Here is a 27,176-nt window from a genome sequence, read left to right on the forward strand (position 1 = left end):
ATCTCGGGAAACAAACTGGTAAACAAATAATATATTTGGTTTAAATTGACTACCGCTTTAGTGACAAACTAGTTAATGGAGAGGAAACATATTTTATCGACGATTTTGTAAACTTTCGTATTTAAATTAGTGATCAGTTAATATTGGGTTTACATAATTATTAAACATAATTAGGACAGTATTTGCAGGTAAGTTGAAATTAATTGAGTGCCTTATAATTTGATTATAAACCATGTTATTACCTGATCGGTTTGTAAAAGAGAAAATAGTTGAGTACGAATCCTGAATACAAGGATCTCTAGCACTCGGATACATTATAATTCTATTATCCTGGCAGAAAAGTTAAAAATTAAAGCCACTTGTGCACTTACTCAATCATTCATGATAATTTAAATGAAGAAAAAAATCACAAAATTGAATGGATACAATCTAATATACATGTTATTGAATATTAACAACAATTTTTATGAAAGGAAAAAATATTCAAATGATGTTAATTTCTAGTGTTCTAAGTAACATATTGTATTACATAAAATTATCATGATCACTGAATTTGATTTGACAAATGTTTGAGTAAGAAGGTTAAATATTATTTGTATAAATATCACAATTTATAAGTAAAATACTTCGCGATAATGAAAGCTTCATTTATCACTTATATCATTTGTTTAAGAGGAAAAGATATTGATTATGTGAGGTTAAGAAATGGTAGTTAGAGCACATAGTAGTTGCCTTGTTCCAGATGCAACAATAGTCAAGTATCATAAAAATATCATTAAGGCGACCTACTCAAAATAAGTTTTATTTATCTGTATCAGGGGGGGGGGGAAGGGGGGCACACAAACATTTATCTATGTTTAATTCCATTCTTATTCAAAAACTTACTCATCGTTTTTATTTCACATCAGACAAAACTGACTATATATATTTATCATTTTGTGATTTAAAGATTATGATCAAGTACATATGATCAAGTATATATATATATATATATATATATAATATATATATATATATATATATGTGTGTATATGTAATATTTATACAATTATGACAATTATATATTGGTTGAGGGCTCTCCTGCAGCACACTCTTTTGATTTTCGTAAATATAAACAAATAAGAGATGTTTTGTCACTGGACACATAAAACAATAGGATTGAAAAGAAAAGTGATTTGATTTATTAATTATATTTTAAATATATGCACAGATGATATTGGCTTTACAACTAAACGAGTCTATTTCGGTCTACAATGTTAATAAAAGTAACGGTGTTAAATTGTTTGATCTTTTTAAATCTTCAAGTTTACGTTTTTTTAATGTAAATATGCCCATCGACCAATGAATGTAGATAATATCATTATAAATTCTTTCTGAATAGAGTGACCATGCGCCTTTGTGTGTGTGTTTTTTTTTAAATTGTTATATTAATGTGAATACACAAGACTGCTTATCAGAGACTATGCTCGCAACAGTCGGACATTTAAATTGCCTGATATGTACAAATGTATACTATTACTGCAGATATTGATTTCGCAAACAAAGACTACAAATAATGTATTAAATTACTTAATTTCTGTTATTCGTAGTGTCGCGGATCCATTATTTAAATAAATTTTGAAAATTTAATACCTGTGCCATTGTTTGTGTGCCATTGTTTGTGATAAATTAGTCGTTTGATCCTTCTTTCATAAAAGAATAGCAATTTATGCCTGTAAAGGACATAAACAAACGCCTTGACATTTTGATAAATAAAGAGAACCAAAAATGTCTTGCTAAAACAAAGAAACTAGATCTATCGAAGCGCATAAATACAGCGCAGAAATACAGAAATGGTCAATGGAAAGATACATGATATAAGCATTATGCTTATTTACCTGTGAACATCACACTCTATAAGCAAGTTTATATTTTCGTCTTAAATCTGCATTTTGGACTATAACTAGGTCTCCGGGCTTCAATTTCGCTTCTCTAACACGGGGGTCATAATACCTTATATGTTTCTTGCCTTCTTTCTTGCCCTCTCGGATTGCAACAGAATATATAAGTAAACAACTTTGAGCCTGTTCTGGAGACAAGTGACATAAGGGTTGTCACTGACAGGAGCTTTGTCTATTTTTTTTTATCCGAGAAACACATTGATAACTAGCCTTGGGCGGCGTGTTAACATGACAAAGTAGGCAGACTAACCAGATTAAGAATGAAGAGTAGAATAATAAGCATGGACAAGAGCGGGAACATGTGACTTCCAATATGCCTTCTTGTCATCCTCAAATTTCCCAAACATATCTAAAAGAGCTTCGTTGATGCTCTCGAGCATTCAATGTCCCAACGGATGACTAGGAGTTCTTCTGGTCTTGTCAATATCGGCAACCTTGCACAACTCCCGGATCACATTGTGTTCTTAAAAATTTCACTCTTGAGAACTATTTTTGCGACTAGGGAAAACACAGTGACACAATTTTTTAAAGATAATTTCAGCGGTCGTCGGTGCATTTTGGTTCTTGGCACAGATAGCTTGAGCAAAACGAGTGTTCTGGTATGTTTATGATATTTTCATCACCTCCATGAGACATTTCTAAAGACAAAATATCCATGCAGACTACAGACAATTGTAATTGAATAACTGGACTAAATCATGTAAATAGGATTCAACTAAGCAGCCATGACTTCCCAAGATACGTTTGAATCCACTGTTAATAAAACATAAATTACATAACTTCAACTTTCATTAAACGTACATGAAACTGCTTTCTAATCAAATGTCAGTGTAAACCAAACAATTTGCAAACATGATTCAAAGTAGATACTATCGTAATTCACATCATTTTCATAAAACCATTTCCTAATATAAATGGAACGCATTTTCAATGTTTTACGTAATAAAACCATGCCTTACATGTTTCCAGAAAATTCACGATAATTCGTATTCTTTGTACATAGTAATTAACAATTAAATGAATACCATGATTTCAAATTCGTACAGTCATAAAAAACTGCACATTAAAAAACAAATTTTCAATATAGAAATTAAAATGAACTCATTTTTAGGCATTTATAGTGATGGTGATAAAGTGAAATATTTCTAAAATCTTAGTACACTATCAAAATTAAAATTAATAGAGCTAAGCATTCACCAGATCTCTATAACATGTATAAGTCAATTCAATTATTTAGATAGTGTAATCATAACGATAAAACAGCCAATTAATTATTCTCATTTTAAGGCGTATAGTATACATTAATTAAAAGAACTAACGTTTTACTACATGTTTCCTTTTAAATAACTCTAAATAAAAATCATATAAAATGCATCGTTTTTAAGTTTTTAATATATTCAGTAAAAAGTAAAACAAAATTATGAGTGGAACAATTTTCCTTTCTGTCACTATTAAATACAGTGCAACAAATGTTCACTTTTAAGGAAAGAACGTTAGTTTTTCTCTTCATTCTAGTGTTTTCTAAAATGACTAAAAAATATCAAATCTTGAGAAATAGTCCTCCATAGGAAGAATTCTAGAATACAAAAAAAATCATAACTTGACATTAGTTTTTTTACGGGAAAAAGGGCATATACGGGGGGTTTATCAAAAAATTTTCTTACCTTTTCAAAATGTCGTGAAAAATTTTTAAAATGTAATAATTTTTTATCGAATACCTTGTAAATATTATCAAAAATTTTTAAAAGGAAACAGTTAACTGCCAAAAAACGATAATTTTTTTTATATTGCTTTCAAATAAGAACATACACGGCTCCCGGCGCACGGTAGAAAAGAAAACTCAGTCATCGTATATTTTTTGCTAAAAACAAAAACAATTTACTTAGAAAACCGGCTAAACATTGCATGTTTCCTCCAGGATGTCATTTAAGTTTTATTTCTAATTGTGGACGTCATGTCCGTTAATTTTTGTTGATATTGCTAGAAATGCTTGACGCCGATATTGTTAACAACGGGAAAATGATGGACACGCAGACATTAGAAAAACGCGCGATCATAAAGTTTTGTTGTATTTTGGCAATGACACATACAAAAACATTTGAAAAATGTCACGATCATACGTGTTTAAGTGACATTAAAGATATAGTGATGGACTGGAAAACGGACATTACTTTGAGAAGCAGAAACGGTCATTGACTGCATAACGTTGAAGCAAAAATTGTACGTTATTATGACGTTGACGACAATAACTTTTTGGAGTGCGCCGCTGTCGCGGATATGTAAAATTAAAAATTGTCGTAATATAAGAAGCTAAGAACATGTTTATTTGTTTTTAATTCTTCTGAGCAGTATAAGAATTTCAAATCAATATCTCAAATATATTTTACGCAACAAAGACGGTTCGCATATATTTGGATAAACCCTCGTATATGTAAATGAAAAAAAAAATGGCAAAATAGGTATGCTTACAGAAACAACTTGTTTTGAGGTGACGTACAGTTTTTGTTTTTGTCTGAAACTCCAAGAGGGAAACAAAAATAAAAAAGTACATAATAACCAATTAATATCGTTCTAATATCAATGATATTGAATAAAAATTATAAAATACCCTAGCAAATTATAAACTGATAAATGAAATGACAATTGATGTTGTGAACCATATTAATGATTTCAAATATGTGTTCAATGCCTAACATATCGAGTAATTTAACCATTAGGCATTCCCCCACTTATCATAGTTAATTGTTCATCAAACAGAAACCGCGGAGGGTAATTATTAGTAAATAATACATTAAAAAGACATTTAATACTTTGACAACCTTGGGCATTCTTTTCTGCCGATTGTTTTCATGTAAAACAAATACAATCTTATGGGCTCATTGTCTTCTAACGTTAGCGTCGGTCTTTAAATTAAAACAAAACCTGTTATTATTGACTAAAAGGGTATTGACTTTGACAATACAAGTAAATTGAACCCTACTGTCACTTTTTACATTGTGTATGAATAACATGCTTTTTAAAGATTTAACCACAGATATTAACAGGTGTTCTTTTGTTAACAAATACGTTGTTGTGAAATTCTTATTGTAATCCTTAAATCAGGAGAATGGAATTAGGCAGATTAGGGTCATGAAGGGGTGAAGGGGTATAGGTATGTAATGACAATAACTCATTCAATAAAACAAAACGTTTTGAAAAATGTCTTAAAATTAAATAGCGTCCGCGCCGAAGCGCGATGCCCCTTATGGAATGAAATCAGATTGTGTGAAAGGGAAATTGTAATTTCTCGGGCATTTTAGTCGGTCATAATAGCCGATCATTCCGATTTGGATTTTAGAAAATGAAATGTCGAGATATGTACAATGATTAGCGAACTGGAGAATTTAGCAATGCAAACATATTCGAATGAAATACTTTTTTCCGTCAATTAATCGCGCTTTTCGGGGTTTTTTTTATTAATCATTTTGTAGTACACAGTGGTTTATTATGTATGTTATTGTTGTACATGTATCCTAAAGCTATATATAGAATGATGACCTGAACTTTGTGAAAGTTCAAAAATCTGTTAGTAGTTTTAGTTTAACGAAACGGCATTCCGTGTCGCGCACAATTTATGGTAATAAATAACAAACTGGAGAATTTTAAAGGAAATAAAATGGAAACATATTCAAACAATTAATTGTATTCGTTATAAATTTATAGAAAAAATTTAAGTATACGACTTTTTACGAATTGTTATATCATAGTATTATCATTTTGTAAAAGTCTTTTCCGTAGGTTCTTTCCGGTTTTCTTTTTTATGGCTCTGATTGCACCTTTCACATTCTTTCCATCGTCAATAGGTCTAGTATACTAAAGAACCTTCTCCCTGTTCAAGTCTCTTTTTCAAAAATCGACCCTGATTTCCCGTTTGATTTTGACAACTATTTTGTATGTTCCAAAAAGAATACCACATGAACTTGAAATTGTATGAAATCACCAATATCAATGACAACATCCGTAAATACCCATATAAAGTATAAATTAACTTATACTATATATATGGGAGTATATTTTGGATATCTTATCATTATCCTGTAAATTATGGATATTATTGTTAATATTGATAAAATTTCAAGTTCATGTGGAAAAAAAACAAGTAATATTCTAATATCTAGCATGCCTACCAAAGTTCATAATGAACAATGTCTTTCGTCAACCCATTCATAAACGATATACAATTCTGGTAAAAACCAATTAACCATTGAAAAGTTTATAAGAATATCTTGTCACCATATGTCTACTAGTTCATCTTCACTTGCTGTATTTCTTGCTCGGACGCCCTATGATGCATTGCATCAATGCTTTTCTTTTTTTGTATGAATTGCAACCAACACGTTAAATGAGGCGAATCAGACTAGGTTATCTGGGTTAGAAATTAAACAAAAGAATTTCAGAAAATCCTGAACTATATACGTAAAACTAATAATTTATCAAGTATACATGTAACAATGCCTGCGTTAAAGGAACTCCACTGAGGTTAATAAGCCTAAAATTATAAAATTTTAATTTTTTCACATAGATCAACATGAGCACTTATAACAGAAACATAAATAAAATATAACTAAGAAATATACAAGAAATACATTGAATATCATATGTTTGTGCTTTACTCTGTCCGATTCGAGTGAACGCTTAAACGTTTAAACGCTTTTCAATTTTGGGTCATTTTTTCACTATTATAATAATTATTTTGGAAAAACGGAAAGAGCTAATGATCTGATATTTTGCACATAAGTTATAAGTATAGATCTACATCAAATAGAGTAATAATCTCAAAAAAATATTTCCAGTCCCGTCATGTCGAAAAACCTCAGTGGAGTGCCTTTAAGTTTTATATGCATTTACAGTACCTGCAAAAAATTGCACTTACTTTTCAATATTTCCGTAGGCTTCAATAATGATGATGTTCAAAAAATTAATTTGGATTTCCCATTCCTTTGTTGTTGTTGTTGTAGTGTTGTTGATATAGCTTCGATTTGAAATTCACCTGAGTTTCCATGCTTTTCCTTTTCATTTACGATACTTATTTTGTCCGTTGTTATGATGATATAATAAAAATAAGAAAAACTAGAATGGAAATGAAAAAGAAAAAAACTTTAAGAAATAAAATAACAAAATACGATTGTTTATCTTAACCCATTACTTCATATACACGCCTTTTACCGCCTTTTTCACCCCCCCCCCGCCCTTTTGTTGTCTCAAATGATGAAAAATTGCCTTAATTAGGCCCCAAACACTTGTTTTTGTTTGAGAAATGTTGTTAAAAAAGTGACCTCTTTTTCGGCGCGCCCCCCCCCCCCCCAACCAAAAGATACATCAGGGGGTTGCCAGAAGGGGAATGTGCCCCCTTCTGTTTGAGGGGTTTGAAGGGGGTGGAGTCCCCCTCATCGCCAAGAAAATTGTGGACTTGTGAGAGGCTGTAAATGACCTCAGATTGATCATAAGGTAACGTGTAACCAACGCTGAAAAGCATTTGACTCTATCTCAATCCATTGAGAAATTGCAGCACTTTGAAATCAATTTTGATGGAAAAAATCAACGAAAAATAGTGATTTTTGGCAATTTTGAGATGTCCCCTCGTTGCCATGGTAACAGAAAATTTAAGCCTGAGCATGTTGTTGAAAGGGCAATGGTCCAGTCAACATTTGTGCCAAGTTTGATTAGTGTTGAAGCAGTTTTAATAGTATTATAGCAATTTGAACTTGTAACGGGAGACTTTTCAATGAAAACAGCCATTTTTCACAAAATGCTCATGAAGTAATGGGTTAATGAAAAAAATAAAAAAATCTACAAAACAACAATTTTTCTTAAAATTTATATGACAGGCCATGTTTAAACATGAAAAAAACGCGATTTAGGGTAATTTCAAGTATTTTCATCATTTTCTGTTAAACAAATAAGATGTAAGGGTTATTAACTAGGGCAAAGGGAAATAACGCAGTCAATACTTCTTTTTGAGATTCTACTTAAATCTGCCATTACATCCTACCGACATAATTTAAAAATGTTGATATGTATTTCGGGTAACAAAGCATGCAAAATATTTTCAATTTTGCATGTTAGACGTTCTTTGGAGAGTCTCCTTTTCACTATTTTGATGTCGTGACATATAATCAACTTCGATCCAAAGTCGATTGCCTATGATTTCAACTGATTATGAGTGTCACGTAGAAAGTAGGTTATCAGCACGAATCGCTTTATTTTACAATCGCAACTACTCGACCCTTTCCGTTAGTCTTCGGATAGATAAAAGCCGAGGCAGTTCCGAATGTTTATTTTATTATGAGAGCTTAAGCGTATTTCGTATAAACACATTTTTGTTACTACTGAAATTTGAAGAAATAATACGACAAATTTATTTCGAAAAAAAAAATGATGTAGATTCTACCGATTTGAACACACAAACAGTAATCAACTCTGTACAGAACAGTAAAAGTGTAGACAAGAATTTCATCGAAAGAACTTCAAAGTATATGTTTTTTTAAACAATGCTACAATTAGATCTACCAAGTGTATTAAAAACATTAATATACGGCAGAGTAGGGCCGGAATGTGATAATCGGCCCTGAAATGAATAATGCCCTCGGGATGAAGCCCTCAGGGCCAGTAATCATTTTGCGGGCCGATTATCACCTTCCGGCCCTACTCTGCCGTGTATTAATATCTTAATAATGAACCACCTATACAAAGTTCAGATCAAAGACTTTACATTACACTACAAAAATAATGTATGAAAATGGAATCTGGTACTTCTTTAAGGTCCTGAATATGGTATACAAAACATGGTCTTTTTACCCCACAACAGTAGATAAAGTCGACACTTAATTTTCTAAGGAAAAAATGACTGAAAATCTGCATCAATAATTTATTTTTACATCTTATATGATTTATCTATTTTTGTGAATATTCAAACAATTTTTCAAAAATCTTTCCCAAGTCAGTGGCCTGTGGTCAATACAATTCTATCTACCTTATTGTAATTTAGTAATTTGAAGCAGTTTTGCCTACGAAAAGTTTAGGTTATTTGAAAAACATTAAAAGTTTACCAAATTATAAAAAAATCACCCCATTCTGTCCTGTTCCTATACTTTTAGGTGACCATGTGCTTGTTTGTTGAAAAACAAAGTTATAACAATTGTATTTATAAAGTGTCGGAGTTATCTATGCGTCAGAGTTATCTCTCCGACCAGTATTTAAATACGAATGAAACTAATATTTCATATATAAATAGAATTATCCACTGGAATAAATTACGACATATAACATATAACTTTTGCTTCTTTAGAAGCAAGTGAATAACTGCATACATTTTGTGAGAAATATAACAAAAATCTAGAAAATTTACAGAACAAAATTGCAGCATTGTTTGGTGGTGTCATGATGTGATGACGTCACGAAGAAGAACGCATGACGTTACGCGGCAAACAATGACTTAAAACCAATTCATAGCATGAGAATAAATAGAAAATGTATTTGTTTTGCTGTTATATTGAAAGATATTTCATTTGCGGACACCAGCTATTATATTTTCACCTTCATTAAAATATTGCATCTGGTGTCCACTCAGTGAAATATATTTCGATCTTTCATGCAAATCAAAGACATATCATCTATGTATAGATCAAATTTCTTTTGATTTTTTTTTTAATTACAATTTAAGTTATGTCTTTGTTAGGTACATTATCTTAACATTTTACCATGCGAGTTAAGAATAGTATTATTATTTTTTGTGAGATTAAGATATTATCTGTTCATCCCCTCAGAAAACAAACTGAAAGTTATGCCATTAATAACATTCCTCTTGAACTTTTAGATATTGCCAGTGCTGTAATGTTTTAGATTTGGAGGATGTGTACCATTTCATATGTCTTTGTCCAAAGTTTGTAGATTTATACAGACAACATCTAAAGGGGTACTATTATCTATGTTTAAATTCATTTTATTGAGTTATTTTCTAATTGTAACAAAAATGTATGCCATATATCCAGCTTTGAAACCAGGATTTCAATTTTGAACTCTCAACTATATTTATCCCCTAAAATTATGTGCATATAATTGTAAGTTAAATATATTTATTATAAACACTCGTCATATTCGCACATATCTCTATGTGAATATGTTGTATTAATGTATTCATTGGGTTGTAACAAGATAATATACATTTGTATAAATTAAGAAAAAAAAAAGTTATTAAAATACAATTTATTGCATGCCTTTTCTTTTGTTATTTTGTGTGTCTTTTCGATTCCATATTTTTCGCATTTTCGTGGCAAAATCGCAACGATACGACATTGTGTGACTCAGCAACTAAACACTCCTGTATTTTAAAAAATACGCACTTCTATTTAAGTGCTTGTTACAATTTTGCATACGCAGCGATTTTATCATTTTTGAGATTTCGCAATATCACTTTTACCTTTTATTGATTACATTATTTTCTTTCAAATTGTTTAATACTTTGTGAAATAATTGTGGTTAAGCTATACAGCAGATACGGGGACGTAAATAAAATAAAAAAGGTACAGGTTTGTACTGACATGGTTTATCAACATAAACGACTGTTTAAACGAGCATAGACAGTATGTTCAAAATTGCTATGTTATAGACCGAGAACCGTCTGCGCAGTGTAAAAGAATACATAATATCTCGTAAACGCATTTTCATAAGCTCAAACCATGCAAGTATATCAATTACGTTCACATACATATGAACATAAAATCAATACAGATATATAATAGTATATTTCAATAACTTTGTAATTTAAAAACATTTTACGGAGAATAAAGAATCCAGTCAATATCAATTAAACTTTTGTACGTTGAGTCAGCTTTATAATTCATATAAGTCTTTGTGTATCAATTTTCCTGTAAACGTGTGACTACTTACATATTCAATGTTTTTGATGATCATGTGACTACATGCACTAAAATCAGTTACCTCAAAATCCTTAGATTTCTGTATTGATTTAATTTCTCTATACACTAAAGTGATTGTGTTCAAAACAAATATTACTATAAATAATAATAAATAAATGTTTTTGCACGTAATGTTTAAAATTTGTCACTGATAAAGATAACAGGATATTTTGGTTTATAAAATGTATACGTCTATATTCATTTAAACACTTAGGTAAATTAAATGTAACAAACCAGGTTAAGATATATATATTTTTTTCAGAATGACCTTGTATACAAAGGATTTAAACTGCATGCCTCCAGATTAACAAAAGTATTTCAAGAAAATAAATCATGAGAAAAATGTACTGACATTTAAATAAAAGTAAAACGATTCAAGATGCAAATAAAAATATAAAAACTAGTACACTTAATGAGTGGGTTTGTAGTATATAATAAATAACCCTATTTCTACTGTGTGACTATCGCAGTAAAAGCTATTTTGCACATTTCGCCCTGTTGTTAGTAATTACGTGGATAGAAAAAGACTATTCTGCTTACACTAAGCACCGATACAGGTATATCGAAAAATACATTTATCCCATCGATGATAAAATTTAACACTTAATTAAATTAAGATTTCTTTTTCAGTTACTTTATTCTTGTCACATACGGTAAGAATATGATATAGTATTACATTGTATGGACCTCAAAATGTATATACAATATAATAAAGTTAAGATCAACAATTACATGTTTGCACAACAAACTAGACTCTTTCCTTCGACATATCTTAAAATTGTTTTAATTTGCTGGTGTTTCTTTTTTCAGAATGTCTGACAGGTACTACCGATTGGTAACATTTGTAATAAACATTTGTCCGAAGCCATTGCGTGGCCTTTTTATCAGTAAGGCAAAACAAGATAAAAACACCCAATACACAACTTTAAAAGACTACCTTGTGTTTCGCAAACAAGATATTGATACATTGAAAAGCCGTAACAAAATCAGCACCGATCAGTGTGATCACATTTTTCCGTCTGACGGGATCGTAGATATTCAGACATGGGACATTACGTTATTATCAGCCTTATTGAGAGGTTTATTTAAGACTGAGCTCGATTGTAGTGAAATACGTTGTATCGATGAAATTACAACTACTCGTAACGACCTGCAGCATATTTCAGGCACTGAGTGTATTGAAGCAGAACAGTTTGATTTGTTGTGGGAAAATCTCAAAAGGGCAGTCTTAAAGCTTGCGGAATGCGCTGGAGCTCCTGAAAAAAGTTCGATAGAAGAAGAAATTAAGAAGTCTTTAACAGAAAATATGCCGAATCTTGGAGATGTTTTACGAACATGGCACAAAGTCTTGTATATACAACTCAGTTTACAAAACAAGAAACTGGAGGAGGAATTAAAAAAACAAAGCTCAAAGATACGAAATGTTGGGGCTACGTCTGCAAAATCAAAAACTATACTTCTAAAAGCATCCAGGAAAACACAGGGACGCTCAGGTATTTGTTTTTTAGGAACTGATATTCCTAAACGTTCAATTAACTTACTTACTACTAGTGTGTTTTCTATTTATCATAAATATATATGCTTTCAACACAAAAGTGTTCTCAGCTGATTTGTTTCTTCCACAGAAAAGGCGGCATAGAAGAAAACGTTTTTAGTAAACGTCTTCCCGCCCTCCAGTCCCATATGTTTTTAACTTAATAGGTAGAAGGATCGTTAAGAACAGTACAGTGCACAATAATTATAATTCTACCCTTAATGTGTTTTTGTCAAGAGCATAGCTAGAAATGTTAGACTTATTTTCATTTTATTTTTCTGACGTTTTTGTGTTTGTCCAGAGGAAAAAATGGACACGTTAGATAATCAAGTTTATAGATGGATCTATTCCCTAAGGGAGTGCAGTGCACAATATATCAACCTCAATTCTTCCTAGGCATAACTCGAAAATGCTATCAGATGAAATTACTTCATGAGTATATGAATCATTGTTATGATTGATTAACAGTGTAATGCACTAAATTGATAACTCTAAACTTCTAACAAAATGTTCCTACTTAATTTCGCCCGAAGCATTATTCACAATAAGATTAGTACCTAGGTAGATTGAAGCTAATTATGGAGAAGCGTAATTTACAGAAATGATAACTTCACATCTTAAATGTTTAAGGTTATTGCTAATTGTCTTTTTTTGAACAATTTCAGGCGTTGCTACAAAGGCTTTAAATGTTTATGACAGTAGGATCGAAAATATGGAAGGTTAGTGTACACACTTTCTTTTTATTTTAATGTATTACATAAAAATGATGGCGAAATATCAGTTTGAAATTTGAAAAAAGGCAGATTTAGCACGCTTGGGCACGAATTTAAGCTTTTGTTGTTAACATTTTTCCGGCACCAATCATCGTCCGTCGTCAGTTTGTTTTCAAGCGTTTTTTTCCTCATATATTATTTGGCCAATATCGATGGAAATTATCTAGGGTTTTACAAGTATACGACTTATATTAAAATATTTAAATATTTTTACTACATTTAACATCTGCCAAAGATGATCATGCCTTACTGTTTAATTATTCTAAAACATTCTACAACTTGAAACTACAAAGCTTTTTCTCTAACACAACAAGAGCTTTGACATAAAGCATGAACTATTGTCTAGTAGATTTATATCAAGTTTTTATTAAAATATTTCATTTATGTGTATAACTTTTTAAAAAATACCCTCTCTTAAAGCATGAAGACCTAAGCTTTGATTTTCTGCTTGAAACATTGTATAGTTCACAACGAAAAATGTTCAAATATTTATATTGATCATTATCCTGGGGTCAAGGCTTTTCTTTAGATGTATATAAAAAAAAGCTTCTTCCTCTCTAAAACCACAGAAGGCTTTTTTGCAGAAAACATTGTCTCGTCTAAATTTGTTCAAAATATAGCCATGTATGTATACAGTTAAAACTAACAAAAGCTAAAGCATGAAATATTTTATTGTTAACCTCTACCAAGTTTTTTTTAAACTATACCCATGAGAATTAAAACGCCTCCACAGTTGCGAAGCAAGGTTATGATTTTCCGAATATGTATACCAACAAGTGACTTTCATAGCGACCATTGATTTAAATAACAGTCATTGACTTTCTGTAGCAAACAGTGACTTCCACAGAAGTCATCGACATTCCTAATACGGTTACTCCTCTTTAACAATCGCATTCAGTGACTTACATAGTAACCGGTGACACTAACAGCAACCTTCGACTTCCCATAGCAACTGGCCACTTCTATAGTACGGTTGCCTTTTCAAAACAAGAAGTGACCAACACAGAAATCATTTACCACCAATGCAATACATCAGTGACTTACTTAGAACCATTGTCATTCCATAGCAACCGGTCGCTTCTATAACAATCGTTGCCTTTCAAAAGCAACAAGTGACCTACATAGCAATCATTTACTCTAAATAAATCAGTAACTTCCATAATAACCATTGACATTTCATCGCAACAAATAACTTCCGTAGCTAGTATCGAAGTATTTCCAAAACAACCAGTAACTTCCCATAGCAAAAAGTGATTTTGAATAGAACTAATGACTTCTATAGAAAACAGTGACTTCCATAGCAACCACTAACTTTCAGTAAAAACTGTAAACTTTCTTTAGCAACACGTGATTTACTGGAAGCAGCGACTTTCTATAGTAACAATTATCTTTCCATACCAACCAATTTATTGCAAAGCAACTATACTGACTTTTTTGCATTCATTTACTTATATAGCAACCAGGGGCTTCAATAGCAATAGTTGTATTTTAACGCAACTCTTGACTTTCCACCGCGACCATTGACTTTCTAAAGCAATTGACTTTTCATAATAATAAGTGATTTCCAAAGCAAGCGGTGATGCAACCAGTTAATTTACTAGCAAAAAAAGACTTTCATAGCATCTATTGATTTTGTAAAGCATTACAACCTTTTGTTAAGATTTACCTTTACATTTGTACAAATAACATAATAACAAAAATAACATATGATGGTTTATATATTAATTTCATATGATATCATATCATCCTCGCATTGCAATCAAGTTATTCTCTTTGAAGAAAAAAATTGTAAAGTTACCTTACATTTCACCGCGAAAATAATGATTATATTTACTTGAAAAACCTAAAATTTTGTTGAAAGTCAAACCTTTATCGTGTAAGGAATTTAATTATCAAGCAATAATATGTATCTCTCTATAAAATTGTACAAATCAATTGTATTGAAACACGTGAAATTTGAAATATTTCAGATAAGTTCAAAAAGGGTTATAATAAGCCTTTTAGTGGTTCTGAGTCTTATCGACACCATATTTTGCTTATAACCAAGCAGCTAAATGAAAACCACCGTGTTATCGTCACGGGAAACAATAACGATCTGAATTACAAATGTGCTTATGCTGCAATAAAAGGAATCTACCAATGCATTGATCAATGCTTAGAAATTAATGACCCATCTGAGTGGAGATTGATCACCTCTGAGAACGCTAAACTTGTTCTGTTTAACGAGCCATTTGGAAGGTTAAAATATGATGAAAGAAAATATGAAGCAATGATTGTCGAAATCGACGAAATGCTCAGCGCAACTCAAGAAAAGGATGACGACCGTATCGATATCGTGATTGTGGCAAACAAAAGACACCTTGAAGAAGCGAAAGATCACAGAGATCATGAGATGTTATGCACATCCTCTGTTGTTGAAATTGATTCAAGCAATATAGTCGGTAAAGCTTTTCCCATATTCGCATTCCTTACTTTCATTCTCATACATATTTTTATAATATTTTGCCTTTTCCGGGATATAAGCAACTATCATATTGTCCAAGCCCTTAATTAAATAAATGAAATATTTTTGTTAAAACTGAGCTGTGAATATACCGTTTCCCTGTATTTCATATTTATGTCTAAATCACAAGGGTATACATAACATATCAGACGGTGCATATGTTCTAATATATCTACTTATGTCATATTTATACATAAAAATGTTATTTTGCCATTCTGGAATGTTTCAGATAAACGTCTTGTTGTAGATGATACCATACACAGGAATTTACTAGGTAAGTTTATTCTATAAACAATAGAAATCACATAACATTTTGTGTCTTACTTGGAAAAGTTGTAATTATAAAACAATAAAATAAAGAAATAAAAGGTTTTACATGAACCTTTTGTAAAAACTGTTTTATAAAGAAAAAGTAGAATTTATTTGATAGTGACACTTTTTGTAATTTTCAAATAAACGAAGTCTTGAGGTAAACACATTAACAACTATGCCACCTTGATTGTTTCCCGCCTGTTGGGTAAAATGGGGACATAAAATGAGTTAATTAGTCAGTCTGACTGTCCGTCTCTCTGTCATTACTGACTCAAGTGACATTATGGGATGACTATTCTTATTCATTCCGTTCAGACTTGTACTTAAGGTACTTAAAAATGACGCTTATAGGTGAAAAAACGTAATTTATTACGTTTCTGAAATCATAGATGATCAAAGAGAAGACAACATCACGTCAACTCGGGATAAATATCCGTCCGTCCTTTACACTTCATGTCCGATACCATAACACAGCCATTAATCAATGGATTTAATAATAACCTGATACAAATGATCGCAATGAAAAGGCAACGTGTAATGCGAAACAACAAGACTGCATTCACAAAGGTCACACTTGGCGCCAAAGAGTCAATATTGCTTGACTGAGAATATGTTTTATCCATCAATGGACTTTTTTGTTTTTAAAAAGAAAAGAAAAAACTACAGAATATGTGGCACAAATGTTAACCATAATTAGATGTCTCGTCATGCACGAAACCCAGACTCGTATCTCCATGATCTAATATATGGTCTGTTTCATGTCTGGTACAAAACCTTTCCATTCATCAAAGACTTTTAACATAAAATTGCACCAAATTAAAATATTATTATTTACAAAATACTAATCAAAATATTCCAAATCAAGGCGCAAATGAACTCTTAATGTAAATATATATAAAATATTTATTAATATTTTATTAATTTGAATACGAATTTGTAACGGAGTTACCAATGTCCCCCACATCAGGGATGACACAATGGCATTTTTCAAAAGTGAGAGCTATGAGTTTGGACTTAAGTTCCAAATCATGATGAATACTATACCTGCACATGCACATAAGTACATAAGGTGAGAATATTTAAATTAATATATAAGATTTTAAATTATAGTCATTGATATTTTAAGTTTCATTGGAATCTCTCTAATACTTTCTGAGCTATTCCCTTGAAAAGGAAATTACTGAAAACGTTTAGTATATTTATGACCTGAAATATATGTTTGCAGCTATGGCAAAGACTTTCAAAGAAGCATACATACCAAAGGAAGTTGACAATCAAGCAAAAGAAATTGCTAAACGACTGTTCATAGATCAGAGTATGGTGGCTATCATTGGACCAACTGGAAGTGGAAAAACAAGCCTTTCATTTGAGTTGTTGCCCTTGTACGACCTCAGCGATGGAGAAGACAATTTTGTCGTTATCTCCGATCCAAGCGAGCTGAAGTTTGTAAATCTTTCGCAGCATCCTGTAATAATCATCAAGTCATTGTGTGGAGTGAAGTTTAACCATGCTGAAGCGCATAGGTGGTTTAGCCAGTTAGACAGATTGTATGCAGCTGTTAAGATAAATCAGATAGCCGTTATCATTACAATAGAATCAAAGGTATTCGAAAGGATTCAATCACATATGCCACCACATCAACTCTTGGCACATACTGTAAAATTGACAAGCAGCTCTGTCAACGAGAGCGAGAAAAGAAGCAAAGGTAATTTGCAAGCAATAATGCCATATATTTTTCATTTGGATATAAGTATTTATATATTTATATGAACTATTATATGCTATTCTTCTTTAGCTCAGTTTTAGACTATAACTAAATACTATTTTACAATTTTAATTTTAATGATCCATTTAAGATGTATTTTTTTAATTTTTTTTATTTCTCCGTAAATGTATTTTTTGTACATGTATATGTGTAAGTTTAATGGTAGTATGTTTGAATTTATTAGAGCATAGTTCAGGCACCGCATCATTTCTTGGCAGGCTGTCAAACAGGTGAAATGGCTTTCCAAAGGGCTTGCTATTACTTTTGTTCATGGTAAAACAGAGGTACGGTGCAAAACATTGCAGACAAAGTTTCGTAATCAGTCACAAAGTGACCTGCATAATTCGGGAATCGAACCCGTTTTTTACGATTCACAGTCAAATTCTCTACGAGTTTAGCTAAATTGACGGTTGTAGATCTTCCATTATTTATATTTAATCATAATTCAGATCGAAATTAAGAAAACTAATATAGAGATTTAGCACTTTTGTTATTAAATTTGCGTATGAATTATCAACTTTATTTGTAAAGGCAGTATGACGTTTTTCTAAGAACGCAAATAAATCATTTAGAGACGCGAGATTGACTCAAATCAAAGCAAGCGACCAATCTTATACATGGGTTCATATATTTTTTTACAGATACAATTGATTGTGAAGTACAGACTGACAACATGAGGTAAATAATGTTATTTAAATATTTTAACTTTTTTGTTTATGTTTATTGATTTGACAATTTCAAAACTGAATGCTTAAATGTTTATTAATATAGAATATTGAGCATAATTTAGTGTTATAAAGGAATACAATTTAAAATCAATCATGGCAGCATTAATGTTTATCGACATGCTCTACCTCATTTCTGTCTGTTCTACTTAGATATTTGTAATACATTTCATTGCTTGATATGCACAATATTCTAACACTCACGTGATTTTGCCACTATAGACAAAGAAGGAAAAAACTGGTATTAAACTGCCAATAAACACCGGTTAGGGACTACTTGTATATGCGCTGTTATGTTTTCACCCTCGATTGTATAGTTTACAAGGCATTTTAAAGCAACAATAAAAAGCATTTTTATCGATATTTTCAGTTCGTATAATGTTTTCTTTTCATAGAATACCGAAATAATATCTCACATACACTAACGCCACATATTAGATCCATATCATTTAATAAATATTTTGAAAAACGGCGCCAATCCGTAAGCAGCGTAATGACGTCAACCTAAGTAAACAACTCATTCATAAACAAGCTGACGTTATTTCATACATACAAGAATGATAAATGGGGCACTGATGTAAACACAATACGACGTAAGATTTTATTGTTGAAAACTTGATAAAATAACGTTTTTTTTCCTATTATTTCTTTTGTTTAATAATGTCTATATCCTCGCAGTAGTAGGGTGCGAAAATCGAACAGCATTACACGAAAATCGGCACCGGAAGTTATTTCCGCTTGAAAAATAACATTAAGTGATTTGTCTTATTTGATCGTGTTAGAATCGAAATAACATCGGCATTAGAGGTGTATATCGGCTATTTAACACCAGTTTTGTCGTTTTGATGCGACAAAATTAACCACTCAGGCCTACGGCCTTCGTGGTCAATTCCTGCGCGTCAAAACTCCAAACCGGTGTTAAATAGCCGATACACACCTCTAAGGCCGTTGTTATTTCATAATTAGAATCTGTAACTAGAATCAAAGTTTTTTATAACTATGTTAAGTCAAGCCTTAAAAGACATATCGTACAGTCTTTCCGTAAATGTATTTATCCATTTTGTCTTTCTTACTAATGTTCGTGATAACAACAATAGGTATATGTACGGCTTCTTGTGTGCAAATGTCTTTTATAAATCTTCATAAGATATATTTTTGTAATCTTTTTTGCAATGGTGTCTATTGATAAGTTAAACTGTAAATATATGAAAAGCAAAAATTGAATTTTGAAGTTCATTTGTTCCGTATGCGAAGTCTTGTACTGTATATAGTTTTTTTATATATCTTTCAGTTTGGACGTATTACCGGAAGGAAACTCTACACAAGCTGGTGCAACTGTTGATGAAAATAATCTAAGGTCTGTAAAAGGTTTTCGGGAATATAGAATTTCTCGTTCTAAGATATTCTCCTCTAATCGTTGTAGGATTATCAGTTTTTCTATCTTACCTTCAGGAGAAATTTTGTTAATTGAGTATTCAGGTAAACTTATAAAACTGAACATAGATTTTAAAGTAATCAGTACCTTGCAAATAGGTAATGGAGTGTTGCGTTCATGTGTATGTTACACTGGGAAAGATATTGCTGTTATATTGAACCAGGATCAGCTACTGTTTGTTAATATCAAAAAAGATATGTCACTGATCAATTCACGCAGCATATCTCACAAATGCTACTCATTAGCCTGTTATGATGACAAACTTTATGTTATAGACAAATATTCAGTGTATGTTTATTCAACTGATGGTGATTTTCTAAAAGATCTTTATGAGTCAAGACACACAATGCTCGAATTCATTGATATTGCAGTGAGGAATGACGGAAGTATGATATTTATTATGACCGATGCGAAAAAACTTATTAGTATCGACAACTTAGGAAACAATTTATTCATGTTAGACATTCCTGATATTGAAGGTGTATTAATAGGAAATCAGATACGTTTATGTGTAGGTTTTCATGATAATGTCTTTATATTTGGTGAAATTCAAAAAGGAAGTAATCAGAAAAAGATTGTACAAGTTCATCCTTGTTCAAGGTCTTGCAGAGTTATTTTACAATTCGAAAGTGATATTGATTATTCTACGATGCAATATGATTGTGTCAAACATGCAATTATGTTAGCAGGGAATTCTAATATACTAACAGTTTTAGAACTACGTTGATATTTTCAAATACAAGTTACAAACATGATTGATATTTGAAAATTTATTTAATTTCTATTATTATACATGTAAAATGTTGATGACCAAATTGATAGCTAGTTACTTTGAAGTGCTTTTTTAAAATGAACATTGCTTTACTTCATATATGATTTATTATATCATGTTAATGTCCAAATTGTTAGCTAGATACTTATAAGAATAAACAAAGCTTTCTTTTAAAGTCTGACTTCTAGTATTTCAGTTAATTACATGACGACAATAACTGAAAAGTTCAATTTGCACCAGTAGTTTTTTTAATGTGTTAATTGCTATATATTCTATAAAGTGTTAAAACAGTAAATAATGATTAAGTGACTCTTTGATATATAGTTTATTCTAATATTGTTTTGTATGTAATCAAAGAATGCAAGTTTGGCGCGTTATTTCACAACAATACGCTTTTCCGTATACTTCGCATATTCGTTACTAAAGTGCAGCACTCAAGTGCATATTTGTATGTATAAAGCGAACATAACAGATAGTTCTATTACTGCTGACATAATCAAAACACAGTTTCACTTGTTATTGTTAAACTTTTTTTGAAAAATAATGGACAAAGTTATCTACTTATTTTTCTTTAAAGTATTGTCGTGTTAAGCTATTTATAAAAATATTTTCCTGATTGTATTGTAGTGACAAAAATATATAAATTATCGTTTCTAAAAATAGAAGCAGACCTCGATCCCACTTCTGACACCATTGCTGTGGTGTTAAAAAATTAATAGGCTTTTTGTTTTCTATAAATTGAATGCAGTTACTTATTACCTAATATTTACTTTTTGATGTTCTTACTTTGCTCAGGAGGACTCTGTAATGCAATAAATCTAATCGTCAGGATGACACCAACCCCTGAATGCAAATGGAAGTGGTTGAGTAAATTAAATCAACTAAGCTTTTAATGAACCAAGTTTTTATTTACACTTAACTAAAAGTTACTTAAAGCTAAATTAGTTTACAATAATCACTTTAATAAAACTGTTCTTATTTAACCAAACATGTGAAAATCAGAATAACTAGTCGAATAGAAGATTTAAACAAGTTGAAAGTTGTTAAAAATATAATAACTGAAAATATGAAAAATAACCTTATTATTATGATGCTGTGTCTTAAACTAATAAATCTGAATAAAGGCAAGCTCTGTTTTAATCAATATCAACAAAAATAAAGATATAATAATTCAGGTTGGCAACAACTTAAACCAAAGAGAAGATATTAATTAATCTTAATTAATTCTGTTAAAAGAAATTACTTACAAATTATCAAAAAATGTTTCAGTGAATTACGATAATCTCTAAGGTTCATTTATATGCAAAAGTGCCTAAAATAAATTAATAAATAATTCATTTATTAACCTTAGAGAGCTTTTACAGATGTGACTTTTTCAAAAAATTAGCAGCAGAATGCCAAAGTTCTGCAGAGCGCCTGTATTTATGTACCCGCAACCAGAACGTTAATGGAACCAGTAAAATGCAGAAACACTCTGATTTGGTAAGGAATTTTAGCCAATTAGAGCTCATTAGGGCTTAACATAATTATACTAAAATAGATAATGATTCATGGAGAATGTTGACCATGATTATTGAAATAATAATGATTTACAAAATATTTGTTACAATAAAACTAGTAACTAATATCAACTAAACATATTTATAAACATATGTAAATGCTAAATGAACAAGATGTATCTCACTAAGTTTAAAGGCCAGTATAAGTGAAAAAAAGAACCATTCTTTATATATTGTATATAAAGAGCCTTAGGCCATGCTAAGTTACTTTTAAAGAGTGTATCAATAAGTTCTCAAAAGTTACTTAATAACATCATCAACATTAAACTAGTGAATGATAAGAATGAAATGTATATAAAACAATTTACATATTCATTATCATAAAACCTTTAAATAAACTTAAATCTAAGTAAAAGTTTAAACCCTTAATATTTCTGCGAAAATATATATGAAGATTATATATGCTATACTTAATGGGTAATTTTATGCAACATTATGATTATATAACCTGTTGTACTTGGAATCCAACTTTACAACAAATGTATGATAATGAATATAGACACAAAACGTTCAAAATTTAATTCTCAAAAGATTTGCGCAAACAGAAAAAATATCGACGTATCATTTTCAGCCGTCTGGATCAGCCATTAAACCGTAAACAATTATGTAGTCCGAAAATACATTGTCGTGCCGTATTGAAAAAAGAACTTTGTTTTGAGTGTAATCTCCACGTTATATCGTTTCGTTGTTTGTAAATTATCATTTAAACCTACGGCCTTCGTGATTATGTTCCTGTCGGTATAATCTCTATACCATGCACTGTTATAAAACACACCAAGATCTCTTTAACTTAACACTTTCAGGTTATGTAATCTATATAACCTAGAAACTGCATAGAAAACAAATCGATTTAATATAGAATAAATAGCAGTTGCCAGTTTTGATTTATATTAATTCTAACTTACCTGCACTTAAATAAGTAGCAACTATTACACAGCACATATTTATACGTATGACGTTTAAAATACGCTATCAAACTATGCATATCAGATTTTCCTGGTTAAATTATTTTACATCACTTCTACTTTGAACGAGACAAAGATTTAACGAAGCCTTCAATTTGCATTAACATTTTTCCATATTCATTAAATTACGAATGATAGTGATTGTTTTTTATTGACAATTTCGAATGTTTCAAACTAGGCAAAGCTCGAGGATTAGACAGTGAGCCCCTCTATGTTCGTCGCTATCCACCATTTTCAGCTCCATTTTTCGAAGAAAAAAAAGTAAAGTTATTTTCATGACGTACTCGTCAGCATCAGTGTTGGTTAATTTTTTTGGTTAAGTTTTTGTTTATGGCACTTAACTTCTATACTAATAATTTGTGAATACACCTTGATGAGTTCAACCAGGCTTTATTTTGAAGTCAAAAGATCAATGGTCATTGTGATATTAAATACAGGTTTTAGGTTAGAGTCATCATTTTTCTGAAACAACTCGGTTTTCTAGTTCACTATCATCGTGTTTTTCAATATCAAAAAATAGATAATCCTTAAGCTATATTTTGCAAAGTTATGCCACTTTTTATTTAGATTATTTTTGGCCCTGATAAGAAAGAGAAGATCAACTACGTCCGATAAGAATAAATTAATAGTAATGAGAAGAAGTTATTTGTGAATTCTGATGTGGCAATTTTACCAAAACTAAACACGTGTACGTTAGAAAAGTTGGTGGTGGATATTTCACAAAAAAGATATTGGAGTCCGATGTTTTCTCTTGAATCGCTCCACTTCAAAAGTACAATAGGACAAAGGCACATTTACGCTTATTGTCCTAGAATTACCTGGATAGACGCTAAAATGTTGATGTGACGAACCCTAACTAAAAATACAACGGGAGCAATACACAAGTCAAGGTGCATGTGCAAGTAGATTACGAAATGAAAAACTACTTGTAGTAAAAATAAATTTACATGTATACATTGACAATTTTACTTTTAATTTCAAAAGACAAACGCCAGTGCCAACTAGCAATGTGTCCATAGGACACAGAAACACCCACATTCAAATGTTCTGACTTACAGCAGAACAATACGACAGAGGTATAGACGTGGAAGACTCTTCATGACATCTTCAACACCTTATTGGCTTGGGCATTAAAACGACATCCAATTTTTCAATGTAACCATCTTAATTTAAAATAACAAATTTCGAATCTAAATTTTATATCATAAAGTGTGCTTTAAAGAAAACAAACCAAGCAAACCTCAAGGTACATCACTACACATGCTGTCCAAGAGTCTTTTATAAATTTCATGACTGTAAGTCAAATACCTTTTGAGTTACGCAAGAACAAGTTTAAAATTGTAAATTCTTTACTGAGTAATGGGCAATAACTCTAGAAATACTGAATAAATCCACAAGCAGACATCCAAGTGAATAAACTTCACCTGCCGATCAACATTCCTAAACAATTTAATGACTCCAGTTCAAAACATTTTGACACAAGTTGGAAATTTCTAATTTGTACTAACTCATGGGCAATTACTCTAACAAAAATGAAAGCATACACACGCGAAGCCCCATGTGCTCAGTTCAAGCACATTGAGGGGTACGTGTGACACAACTCGTGGGAGCGTTTTCTGACTAAATAGGGAGCAATTGCTCTATAAATCTGAATAAAAATACAAGCGAACCCCAAGTTGAACAACAGCACATGCTGACTAACATTTCCGTAACGTTGTATGACTCTAGGACAAACATTTATATCTACACGTGACAATAGTTTAAAATTGCAAAAGAAATTACTTATTTAAGGGCAATAACTCTTTAAAACTGATTTAATCCGCACGCCAATCAAATGTAACTCAACTACACATGCTGACCAACATTGCTGTAAACGTTCATGACACTATGTCGAATACTTTTAAGCTACATGCGACACAACATGTGAACGGAAACACTGACGGACAAAGCCAAATCATGATGCCCCCAAGAGTAGGAAAATATAAATCATCAAACCATGATAAAGATAAAATTTTATAGAATACTATGATTAATATACTGTCACGCGCATTTTGTAAAAGAGGAGTAAACAATTACTATTTTAACATCGTTTTCATTTACTTTAGGTCCGCCTCTTACATTATATCATTGTGATAACGACTACGGTCAACCGATTTACTTTATAATAATACGAGTATTTCTAGTTAAAAGAATAAACATTAAGCTTCAGCTTACACGTGAAGTGTTTTGAAATTGTTTGTGTACTGTAAAGTATAAATTTAACAAAGACAGAGCAGTTTAAAAGCGGTCTCTTAACAAAATTTACGTGTAAATAAAGACAGCCAATTATATTGTTAATATCTTATAGTTATAAGTTATGTAAATAAATATTAAAGTAATGACGCCCTGTTCAATTTTTTCAAAGGTTAATGCTAAAGATACGTTGACATATTTACACATTTTTGTCCGCATACGGTTGTATCCGCGCAATATGAATTTCTTCCAACACCAAGCTGTCCAAAACAACTCTACTTTACACATTAGTTCAGTTGAAATGATATATTAGTCAGAATAAATATCTATTATAATACGTCTCGATTATCTACATTTTTTTCAGTACGAATGTATTACCAGAAGGAAAACCCAAACTCGATGCAACACAGATTGGTGACTTGAGATTCGTTGTAGGTATTAGGAAGTGTGGTATTTTGGTTGAAAATGGTCGCGTGGAAAAACGAATCCGATTGAAGAGCGTTTCTATCTCACCTACAGGAGTTATTCTTTTGGTTTATAATTTAGATGGAACCACCACAGTTACAAAATTGGACAAACATTTTTATGCTATCAGCAAGGTAGCATTAGAAAATTATTATGGTGGAGTAGATTCGTGTTATATTAGCAATAATAATGTTCTTGTTGGTGTTGGTTTTAATTATGTTCCTTTTGGTGAAACATGTAAGAGTGTTCTTTTCTTTGTCGATGTTAAAGAAGATATGTCACTGATAAGGTCAGTGAGCATTTCTCAAAATTTGAGGTCATTAACATGTCACAGTGACAAACTTTATCTTTTAGACCAAGATTCTGTCTATATTTATTCAATTGATGGTGAATTTATTGAAACTCTTTATAAAGAAGAAATTGTTTCGAATTATTCTTTTTACAGTGTTTTGGAAGAATGTCTTTCGGGTGAGTTTATTGCCATTGCAGTGAGTAATGACGGTTGTATGATATACATTTTCAACAACAGAAAGGTACTGATTACTATAAACAGCTCAGGTTACCATTTATTCAAGTTAAAAATTCCTGAAATTAACCATCAGATGTCTTTGTCAACCACACAACAAGTGTGTGTAGATGACCAAGGTAATGTTTTCATATTAGCTGAAAAAAGCTATGGCAGTAAGCTCATAAAAATAATACAAGTAAGTCCAAACGGACAAAAATGTTACGGAGAATTATTTCAATTTGACAGTAATATAGATTATGAAAACATTGTATTTGATAGTGACAGGTGTGCATTAGTGTTAGTAGGAAGAACACAGATGATAACGGTGCTTACATTACGTTGATATGACAAGCATTGATGCTACGTTCAAGAGTACTTTTATTTTCTGCTCTTTTGTTGATTAGCTAGTTAAACTCAGAAGTAGGAAAAAAAACATGATTCACAAAACAATCAACACAGACTGATACTGGAAACATGACATTTATTGAAGTTTGATTAGTAGTTCATGGTCGACTGATTTAATGAACAAGAAATAACACAAGTACAAACAATTAAAGCATCAAGTCCATCAAATAGAATTTATCATAAAAAATATATATTATCATTTATAATATGCATCTATATTTTTTTATATACATAAATAAACAAGAATAACGCGTTATACATAAACAGAAATAATGTTCAAAATAGTCTTAATGTTTGTATGAATTTCAATGTTCTGTGTTTATCTG

The 27,176-nt window shown here is 31.1% G+C and overlaps 2 protein-coding genes across 2 annotated transcripts; both read left to right on the top strand.

Annotated features, from left to right (window-relative positions):
• The first annotated feature begins 61 nt into the window (after nucleotides 1-61).
• On the top strand, nucleotides 62-12,904 carry LOC132720653 (uncharacterized). Its single transcript, XM_060704822.1, has 3 exons — nucleotides 62-188; nucleotides 11,708-12,390; nucleotides 12,900-12,904. Exons 2-3 carry the CDS (start codon nucleotides 11,709-11,711, stop codon nucleotides 12,902-12,904), a joined length of 687 nt encoding a protein of 228 aa, XP_060560805.1. The 5' UTR covers nucleotides 62-188; nucleotide 11,708.
• A 173-nt stretch (nucleotides 12,905-13,077) lies between these two features.
• Nucleotides 13,078-20,671, top strand: LOC132720655 (uncharacterized). The gene is made up of 6 exons (XM_060704823.1): nucleotides 13,078-13,150; nucleotides 15,175-15,645; nucleotides 15,937-15,981; nucleotides 17,245-17,724; nucleotides 18,426-18,462; nucleotides 19,801-20,671. The coding sequence occupies exons 1-6, from the start codon at nucleotides 13,144-13,146 to the stop codon at nucleotides 20,669-20,671; spliced, it is 1,911 nt and encodes a 636-aa protein (XP_060560806.1). The 5' UTR covers nucleotides 13,078-13,143.
• Nucleotides 20,672-27,176: the final 6,505 nt, after the last annotated feature.

The sequence above is a fragment of the Ruditapes philippinarum genome, unplaced genomic scaffold, assembly GCF_026571515.1.
Source record: "Ruditapes philippinarum isolate M1 unplaced genomic scaffold, ASM2657151v2 ctg2433_1_1_1_1, whole genome shotgun sequence".
NCBI lineage: Eukaryota > Metazoa > Mollusca > Bivalvia > Venerida > Veneridae > Ruditapes > Ruditapes philippinarum.

What these genes read in the sequence shown, in the direction of transcription:
- LOC132720653 (XM_060704822.1), top strand. Translation starts at nt 11,709, where the DNA reads ATGTCTGACAGGTACTACCGATTGGTAACATTTGTAATAAACATTTGT.
- LOC132720655 (XM_060704823.1), top strand. An exon ending in TGATTCAAGCAATATAGTCG is followed by an intron (nt 15,646 to 15,936) that starts GTAAAGCTTTTC and finishes GGAATGTTTCAG; the next exon opens with ATAAACGTCTTGTTGTAGAT. An exon ending in GTACAGACTGACAACATGAG is followed by an intron (nt 18,463 to 19,800) that starts GTAAATAATGTT and finishes TATATCTTTCAG; the next exon opens with TTTGGACGTATTACCGGAAG.